General features: G+C 41.9%; 2 protein-coding genes across 3 annotated transcripts in view; one reads left to right on the top strand and one right to left on the bottom strand.

The window, feature by feature from the left end:
- LOC145457522 (high mobility group protein B2-like) overlaps positions 1 to 10,219 on the bottom strand; it is an 81,193-nt gene that overhangs the window by 22,652 nt on the left and 48,322 nt on the right. The window lies entirely within an intron of this gene.
- Positions 223 to 10,219, top strand: part of LOC145457872 (uncharacterized) — a 15,492-nt gene continuing 5,495 nt past the window's right edge. Inside the window, exons 1-4 of one of the 2 annotated variants that reach the window (XM_080336165.1) lie at positions 223 to 305; positions 5,473 to 5,623; positions 5,686 to 5,828; positions 5,998 to 6,133. In XM_080336165.1, coding sequence (XP_080192291.1) covers positions 238 to 305; positions 5,473 to 5,623; positions 5,686 to 5,828; positions 5,998 to 6,133 — 498 coding nt within the window. In that variant the 5' untranslated portion in view covers positions 223 to 237. Of the gene's footprint in view, positions 306 to 5,138; positions 5,317 to 5,472; positions 5,624 to 5,685; positions 5,829 to 5,997; positions 6,134 to 10,219 lie in introns of those variants that run through there. The other variant, XM_080336164.1, reaches the window with a different exon arrangement.

The raw sequence follows: 10,219 nt of genomic DNA, 5'->3' as shown, positions 1-10,219 counted from the left end.
GCACGATTTATTGTTTATGATTCCAATCAAAGAATTTCATCGAGGCATATCAGATCAATTATGATGAGGACATTACCCAGATATTTATCGGCAATCCCGTGATTGGTTGCATGGATGGGTTCCATGTGCGTATTTATCAGCTATTGAGGAAGTTATAGTCGGATATTCTTGTCTGCGTGCCTTATTTTCAATATTATACAGTTCCATTATTAAATATCAGAAAGCCTAGCGGCAAACATGAGAATCTGTGGCGGCACACGGTCTGGAAATCAGATAGACGATATCCGGTGTTACCACGTACCTACGTACGTTAGGGCTCTTCAAAAATGACTTTTTTATCTCAAATCGTACTGGCTACTTGATAAAATTGTTAGGTTACCTAATTTAAGCCTACACACAAACTTTGGTTCAATTCCAGCCAGTAACCGCTTTGCTACAGAAGAAGAAAGTTTCTATTTATTATATAAAAATAAATGGTAATAAATTTGAAAATTTTCTGCTCACCCCATAAAAGTGCTAGGCTGTCTATAGAAACGATGCTCACCAAATTTGGTTCAATTCCAACCAGTGAAAGTGGAGTTATTGCCGTCGAAAAATGTGGATTTGAATAAAATAGTATTTACGGTGACCGATTCATTGTTTATTTATTATGGTTGTGCTCACCGTAAATACTATTTTATTCAAATCCAAATTTTCCGACGGCAATAACTCCACTTTCACTGGTTGGAATTGAACCAAATTTGGTGAGCATCGTTTCTATAGACAGCCTAGCACTTTTATGGGGTGAACAGAAAATTTTCAAATTTATTACCATTTATTTTTATATAATAAATAGAAACTTTCTTCTCCTGTAGCAAAGCGGTTACTGGCTGGAATTGAACCAAATTTTGTGTGCAGGCTTAAATTAGGTAACCTAACTATTTTATCAAGTAGCCAGTACTATTTGAGAAAAAAAGTCATTTTTGAAGAGCCCTAACGTACGTACGTACAGTACACTCGATTATGTGAACACGTGAGCAGAGCAGCGATAGCGGCCATTTGAGAGTTTTGTGCTCGATCAAGAGACTGCAATTATTGAATCTGTCGAGCTTCGGGTTCCAGGGATAAAGTTGCATAGGTCTACTGCCGATACTTCTAGAGTGGTTAAGGTTATACTTGAAGTTGAAGCAATCTGAAAAAGAATTGCTGTAAGGCAGTGGCCTTCATTCCGTGTTATAGACTACAAACTCAAAATCATGAGACAGCCCATCATCAGGTATTGGTGGCAACAATGTTATGCAGCCTCAAGACTATGAGATGCCACTGAGATATTTTGGAAAAACCCAGATTTGGACGTTAAAAAAACAGAAAAACCCAGATCCTCTATTTCACTCAAATTTCTATGATATAGCTGTAAAACAGTGACTGAGAGTCATCAATGACAGTTAAAACGGACATAGAAGACGTTTTAGCCCTTGATATTGAAATCCAAACGGTTCATTTCCATACTATGCATGTTGCTCAGTTAAATGAGCAAATCCATCGAAATACGATGTTTTCCTCTCGACACATTGCTACCAGGCATTCGCTATGGGGAGTCAATCCGTAGTGTACTGTATATTCGTAATGTTAGTAACAATGCTAATCCCCATCTATCGTGAGGATGATTGTAGGGTAGTTCTAGTGACTGCGAGCTGACCAGATAGATTGAAAATAGCTTTCGATTCATTAAATCATCATCATTGGTTTATTAGCAATTTTATCAGTTCAATACACCACAAAAAATGCGATACAATGAAAAGACAGGAAGATGTCGAAGCGACTAGGTCACTAGGAGTCAGTGGCGGCTCGTGACAATATCGGGTGGTGGGGCAAGGGCTGCGAGCGACTTTTATCAACATGACGTCACAATGGCGTTTTCCAACGTAAAAAAGTAACTTTATGATGGTCACATGAATTTCCCGACAACAGTGATTTTAACGTAGGTGCCGCGAGAGGTTTGCCGGTGAGCCGTGACTTGAAGTGTGGTAACAAATGTTTTATTCATTTATTTTTAATCAAAGGATTATTTTACAAAATGTACGTGAACTAAGAATCGTTCCTATATGCCACGAATCAAGTATCAGGTCATCCTTAGTAGCATGCGTTTTGATTTCATGGTAGAGTTATAGATTACGCAAATCGATAGACCCTAAAATCCGACCGTCACCCCAAATTCGAAATCCGGATCCAGTCCGGCCAGGTAAAAAAACATTGAAATCCTGATCCGGCTCCTGAACCGGACTGTGGCCATCTCTGGTTACGACCAGGTGATAATAGGCAACCAAAGCGGAGGCACCCGGCGTACGATTGGATCAATAGACTGGACAACTTCTAGACCTCTCATTTTCGCTCTAAAGGCAACTGCGTAAACTACGTACGGAATAAAGATTCAATACGATTCATGTTCGCACTTGACTTGACCTGACTAATTCCAATGACTAGAACTCGAGAGATTGCGTAAGCCTAACTGGAAAGGTCAACGAGTTCGGACACATACGCAATTGTTATCTCATAGATTGGGCCTGTCATATTGAATCCAGAACATCAATTTGAATGGTCTTTGAAGAACTAAGGACAGCAGCCTCGGAACTTCGGTCTCGGAACAACGTAGGACATTTTGGCCTTGAAACTGGAGACTGTGACACAACACATACGGCTTACTGTCTATAAGTCTGCTGCGAAATCGCCGTTAGAAAATATATTAATATATAAATACATGAATAAAAGCCGTAACTTAGTATACTGTTACAAGAAATCATCGAGAAGTAGCATACGCAATCTCATAACCCATTCCGGTATGGTACACTGTCAAAATCAATGCAAACAGACGAACACCGAACTTTGAGTAAAATAGATCGAGGAATAGGCTGATCGAATGATCAGCTGTTAGCCGACATCGAAAATAAAATAGCTGTCGCAATTGACAGGGGATTGTAAGCAAATGGTTTGAAGGCCACAATTTCACAGTGAAATGGACATTGGCGAACATATAATTATGTGAATATTTGAATGCAAACCGAGAATCTTGGTTAGCTGTTTCATGCGATCATCATGGAAATATCATCACCGATCTCGTTATGGAACGCAGACTATAGATTAGCACAGACCGACACCGGCTTTTGCGTGAGATCCACAATGACGTAGGTAGGCTAAGTATCAGATCAGCGCGCATCTCTACCATACTCGACCTCGAAAACGAAATAACTGCCTCAATCATTGAGTGTCAACTTTAAGACTTGGCACCGCGTTCGATACTAAAATCAAGACATACCGTGTGAAAGCTCATGACAGATCTAGGTATGGAACATCGTTAAAATCAATAGAGACCAATAACGGCTTTTGCGTAAATTTGTTGGCGATAAATAAGAGTCAGCTCTTACTCGACTTTGGAAACGAAATTACCACCCACATAGTTCAGTGACAAACTTAAAACTTGTTACAGCGGTCGATACTAACACTTACCGTGCCAAATGTCATGACCGATCTCGGTATAGAACATCGTCAAAATCAATGGAGACCAATACCGGCTTTTGAGTAAAATCTGTTTGCTGTACTATGTACATGATAGATCAGCACACACTGAACTTCGGAAACGGAATTACTACCATTATCTTTAAGTAGCAAGCCTGAAACTTGGAGCAGTGTTATGACCTTCACGACATATCATACCAAGTTTCAAGAATTATCATGGTGCGAAACACCGTCAAAATCGACCTATACCAGCAAAGGTCGACTCAACGCATATTACGGTAACCGAGTTCAGATATAGATACGATTGTTACATCACACCTTAGGGGCGAGTAGGCATATTTGCCCCGGTTGCTCGGCCATTTTACGAGTAGGAGAGAGTAAATCACCGTTTCTTTATTGTGCGCGGCTTTGAGAGAATAGATAGTGAAAGCTTGTTATGAGCGCTACCGGGGCAAGCCCCGGCTAGGCATTCACAAAGCGAAAACACAGAAGAGAATTCGATTTTCGCAGAGACTTCGCTATGTATGGGCGTTTGCAAGCGAAAGCACAAGAAGAACGCGGGTTTCGCTGTGATCTCGGTATATATTGATTGCTGTGCGTCTATAAATGGTTAAATTGTTATTGAACAGAATTTTAGGTGGGGCAATGCCCCAGTTGCCCTATAGGACGAGCCGCCACTGCTAGGAGTAGTCTATGGAATCGGACACCCACCTTGGCCTAGGAGATGTAAATAGGAGGCATGCACACTGAATGAAAGTAAAGAAGATAGTATAGAAAAAGAGAAGAAATAGGGCGGCATGTCATGGGAAGTGAGATCGATAGGTCAGTCGTGGTCCGGTAATCTTGAGGATGGACTGTATTTATTTAGTAGTAATTGCTTGTATTTCGACTTAAATGTGGACAATTACATACTCGTCGACTGTCGGATGGCCGGCCGGACAAACCCTTTTATATGGGATGTTTAGTCGAAAAAGAAACTGCCAAATCATGAATAAAGAGTACATTTGCATTTAACAAACCCCTCTCACTCTGAATAACTTGCCCGGTTGCACAAAATGTCTCTCTTTGAGTGTCCCTGTTGAAAGTGAATATACTCTGATGTCAACATGGTAAATTAGTTAGATCAACAATTGGTCTTTCCATGCGCATAAATTGCATACTTTATAGCAGTTACATACTATTTACTGACACACAACGAATTTGTTGCGACGCTGCCGCCGGTAGCATTCAAGTCCTAAATCAGAGTTGCCCTGTGAACATGACTTTACTCGACCTAGTAGTCAGTATTCAATGAAGCTCTATCCATCACGTCAAGACCTCTCATCTTAATAGTAGATGGGTCTCTTTGGATTCTGCCGTTTCAATCACTGTGGAATCCGTCGACATTAGAAGATCTTACTAATCTAATAATCAATTTTGCGCCGTAAAATTGACCTGACAAACATGATGTTGAAAAAAAACCAGATTTCAAGCACAAAAACCCAGAAACCCAGATCTGGGTGGAAAAAACCAGGAGTGGCATCTCTGCGCAAGAGTTGCCCACATGCCCAACACCGGCATACGGCAATCTCGCTCACGCATGACTGCATTTTCCAAACGCAATTATGTGACTAGAAAACTCAGTGATTGAAGTTGTTGTCTTGCTCGCGAGGCGTACTGTCACTGTGTTTTCTGAGTTGCGCAACCGAAAAACGCAATGATAACCAGCTGCTATTGCTATACGAAGTTACGTAGCTGCTTTTTGTTAAGCTCTCGGCGAAGTGTTCTATCGAATCTCGTATTATATCAGAACAGAAGAATTCCGCCTCGTAAATTTAGTTCAAGGTTAGAAATGAGCATGCTAGTGTGCTTTGTAGTTTTGCAATAAGCATGATAATATTCTCACATTGCTCTGCAACGTAGACATGAAAGGCCAGCGATGATCAATTGATCATGCAGTGTTATGCGATTTGCCCAGAACAGATCAAACCTTTTTTGCAGAGCGGTCGTTAAATCACCAATATTGAAAATGGGTACCCCCGTGAATGACTATGAATGCATGTTTGGCAAGGAAATCTTCAAAACCGTGACCATGCTGCAAATCGGTGCACCGGGCGCAGACTCGCTGCGCGATGTAGCCGCTATCATGAAGGTGAATACATTACACGTGTCAGCAATGTCTACGACCAAACTGTGATATGCGCTCTCGTTCAGGAAGTCACGGTGGAACACTTCAGCACATTTGCGCAACGAAATGAAGAGATACTGCAATATCAGAATGCCAGAGGCGACCCGGGCCTGATCGAGGAATTAAGCAAATTTCTCACGAACGATATATATCGGGAACCAGTAGACAGGTATTGATTTTGCATGCATAAAATTGTTGGATGTTCCAAGTTTATGAACCAGGCGAACCGTAGTAACCCGTCAACGATAGTAGTACCTCTTTCAGTATAGCCAGCAATGTAAATTTACATCCACAACAGTAATCGGTGCCAATTTCTTTACATTACCATCATTTGACAGCGATGATCTGTATATCAATAACGGCGCAAGTGCCGGAGTATGGGATCTTCTGATGCGGTACCTACTTCCCGGCGACACCGTGTTCGTGGAAGACCCTTCTTACAAGGCTATAGTTCCGCGTTTGCAGGAGTCTGAGGTACGGTATATACCGCTTCGCATCGAATCCGCGATTAATGTCCGGATATGCCGGTCTCGTTTCGTTACCTGAAACCACCGTAAACAGAATAATAGCGGATGGCCGTTGCGATTCGCGTTGTTAATGATTGACGAACACGCCGAATGCCATTTAATGCCAGTGGCGGCTCGTGACAATATCGGGTGGTGGGGCAAGGGCCGCAAGCGACTTGTTATCAATATGACGTCACAGTAGCGTTTTTCAACGTTCATGATGGCCACATGAATTTCCCGTAAACAATGATTTTTAACGTAGGTGCCGCGAGAGGTTTGCCGGTGGCGTGACTTGAAGTGCGGTAACAAATGTTTTATTCATTGTTTTTTATTCAAATGATTATTTTACAAAATGTACGCGAACTAAGAATCGTTCCCATGCCACGAATCAATCATCAGGTTATCCTTAGTAGCATGCGTTATGATTTCGTGGTAGAGATTACGCAAGCGCCGAGTAAGACTATACCAAAAATACACAGACCAATTACCTACAAAGAGCATTCGCATGACACCTTGTGGTGTTTTAATCGTTCCATGCTCAGCAATTCTGTAAAGTGCTGCAGCGCCTCCGACCCGATTTGTATATGGATTCTCGTCCCGAAAGCGAGTCAAATCGATTTGCCCTCGTCCGAAAGTGTTTGGTACACGATCCTGATGCGTTACGACCAGGGGATAGGCAATCAAAGCGGTGGCACCCATAAACGTAAAACATTATAAAAAGCCAGCTGTTATCCATGGAAGATTAATTACGAGTCTGCCTACCATCATTCAAGCAGGAATCAAAGCATTGTGTTAAATTGAAATGCGAGCACATATCGCATTAAACAATTTCATGAATAAATTATTTCATCTTGATGAATTTTTCACTTTTTTTCCATAGCCATAACAAAATATATCGGTAAATTAACTGTCAGTGTGCCTCGAGTAATAAGGATGAAAACCACTCACTTTTCCTTAGCCATAGACATGGTTGAGTTACCTGGGCTCACTTGATTGAAATTATTCGGAAAGAACATGATGTGTACAGTCGTCCACCCACCAGCATTAATTTATGTCTTGTATAAGTATTGTGCGCGACGTGATTTCTTATTAGCAAAATGTTCAATAACGAGTTTATTGAAATCTGGAATTCCCAGAACCACGTCGTTGTGAATCCAGAGAACAGCCAACACATTAAGCCTATCTTGGCCCATCCTGTTTCTGAGAAAGGTCTTGATACGTTTCAATGTGCTGAAACTGCGCTCGGATTCCGCGGATGAAATCGGGGTGGTCAAAATGATATTCAGAAAGCTAGTTACTGTAGCAAAGTTGATCGAAAGCGAATTTTCAACTAGGAATTTTGAAAGTTCACTAGTGGTTTTAATTTCCGAAAAGGATGTGTTAGAATACAAACAAGTCAACTCGCTCTCCAACCGAGCAATGTCGATCATCGGGTAATAACGAGGCACGCTGCGCAGTAGTCCAGAAGGAAAATGAATTTTGTAGGCAGGGAAATTTCTCGGATTTAACAGGGCGAAAGTAACCAACTGGTCACTATTCAGACGATGTTGGATTTGGGACATCAGTATATCGCAACATTCGTAAGCCGCAACAAGCAGGTTTTGCACACTTATCCCACGACGTAAAAGCGCTGTGTCACCAGCGAAGTGTACATTCGCCCGGATATGCGAAATTGCCTCACAAAAATGTGCAATACACAATTGCGCAGTAGTACCATCGGCCATACGCGACTGAAAAGTGCTGTACAGTGTATCGACGTGCATGAAGATGTCACAAAAAAGCTTCAAAAAGAACAAAAATTCTTCGTCTTCCAGGAGTCGTTTAAGCCCCGCCGCTTCACGTATGGAAGTATCATCCCAGACAGGAGAGCTCTCAATCACTGAGAAGCATTCCAGAAGCTCCACCCTACTCTCTGACACTCGTTGCACAACTCTGGATTGGAAGTTCCACCATGTTGATACGCATCTAGGTAACCGGTGCTTGCATATGTCGCGCAATAGATCAGATCGCTTTGGCGAAACAGAGAAAAGGGAGGAGAACCCTGAAAGATTTGCAAAGAATATCTTGACAGAAGATATTCCTAAGCACATTTTTTTCACTACAAGATTGAGCTGATGCGCGTAGCAATGCAAAAAATGCGCATGCGGGTAAACTTCTTTCATTAAAACTTGTACGCTATGTCGCGATCCGCTCATGACTGCTGCGCCGTCGTAGGTTTGCGCAATAAGTTTCGACTCAACTGAATAGGGCTGTAATGTTTTTTTTAATACGTAAGCAATTCCGACAGCAGTGCGATCGTCAACAGCCACAAAGCTGTGGAATCGTTCGACTGGCATACCAAATTTCGTGAACCGAAAAATCACGACTAGTGACAAACACGTAATGTCAGTTGTTTCGTCAGACTGAATAGATAGAAATTCAGCGTCAACAATCTCGGTAAACAAATGCTGTAGATAGATGTGATATATCGAATCAAGCACATCATTTTGAATTGTCTTTGAGGTACCCTTAGCTACTGTCGCGGTGTCGAGATGTTCGCGCAAAATGCTATCAATGGAAGCCGTGTATTTAATTAGATCCAAAAATACCCCCCTATTGAGAGAACATTCCTTCTCATCGTGGCCTCGAAGGGGCAATTCATGAACTCCAATAAATTTAATGGCATCAATCACCCGAGACAGAACATGCCTATTCTTATCTACAAGCTCATTGTGCTTGCAGACTGATACGCGATAACTTTCATTGAGCTGCGACATTACATTTACTCTGCCAAACAATTTATATTTAACTGCACTAGCCATGTGCACTTGGGATTTTTGGTGCGTTTTCAGACGCTCTGACAAATGCTTCAGATCGCGATAACCAATTTTGTTCCAACAAGAGCCACTGCTTCCGGTACCGGCACTGTCGAATAAAAGACAGTAAAAGCAAAACAAGGCGTTTTTATCCTCGTCATAAGTAAGCCATTCATTTTTATCGAAATGCGCTGAAGAAAAGGCACGAGTGCGCTTTCCTCCGGCGTACGATTGGATCAATGGGCAATTTCTAGGCTGATACGGACCTAGTCGCTTTACCTCTAATTTTTGCTCTAAAGGCAGCTGGCTAAACTGCGTACGGAGCAAAGATTCAACACGATTCATGTTCGCACTTGACCTGACTACTTATCTGCAGAAATGGAAATGACTATAAATCGAGAGATTGCGTATGCCTAACTGGAAAGGTCAACGAGTTCGGACACATACGCAATTGTTATCTCATAGATTGGACAAGGAAATGTCATATTGAATCCAAAACATCATTCTGAAGAACTACGGATAGCAGCCTCGGAAATTCGGTCCCGGTACAGCTTGGGAGATTCTGGCCTTGAGGCTGGAGACTGTCACACGACACATACGGCTTACGGTCTATAGTGTCTATATGTCTGCTGCAAAATCGCCTTCGGAAAATATATTACCGAATAAATACGTGGATGAAAGCCGAAAACTTGGTACACTGTTACATGAAATCATCGAGAAGTATAGCCTCATGACCGTTTTCGGTATGGTACACTGTCAAAATTGATACGAACAGATCAACGCCGAATTTTTCGTAATATTTACTGAGGAATCGGCTGATCAAGCGATCAGCTGTTAGCCGCCATCGAAAACGAAACAGCTATCGCGCTTGACAGGGGTTGTAATTGTGAGCAAATGGCCCGAAGGCCACCATTCCACGGTGAAATCATAGTGTCCTATAGGACACTATGGTGAAATTGACATTGGAGAATATAAAATAAAACTAAATATTTGAATGCAAACCGAGGATGTTAGTAAACTGTTTCATGATATCATCACCTATCTCAGTATGGAACACAGATACACCGGCTTTTGCGTGAAATCCGCAATGCGTTAGGTAGGCTAAGTGTCAGATCAGCGCACATCTCTACCATACTCGAACTTGATAACGAAATTGCTGCCCTAATCATTGAGTGTCAACCTTGAGACTTGGCACAGCGTTCGATACTAAAATCAAGACATACCATGTAAAAGTTCATGATGGATCTAGCTAAGGAGCA

Source organism: Botryllus schlosseri, chromosome 15 (assembly GCF_051294905.1).
Source record: "Botryllus schlosseri isolate E-star chromosome 15, Bs_hap1, whole genome shotgun sequence".
NCBI lineage: Eukaryota > Metazoa > Chordata > Ascidiacea > Stolidobranchia > Styelidae > Botryllus > Botryllus schlosseri.
This window is presented reverse-complemented; position numbering and strand designations above follow the sequence as displayed.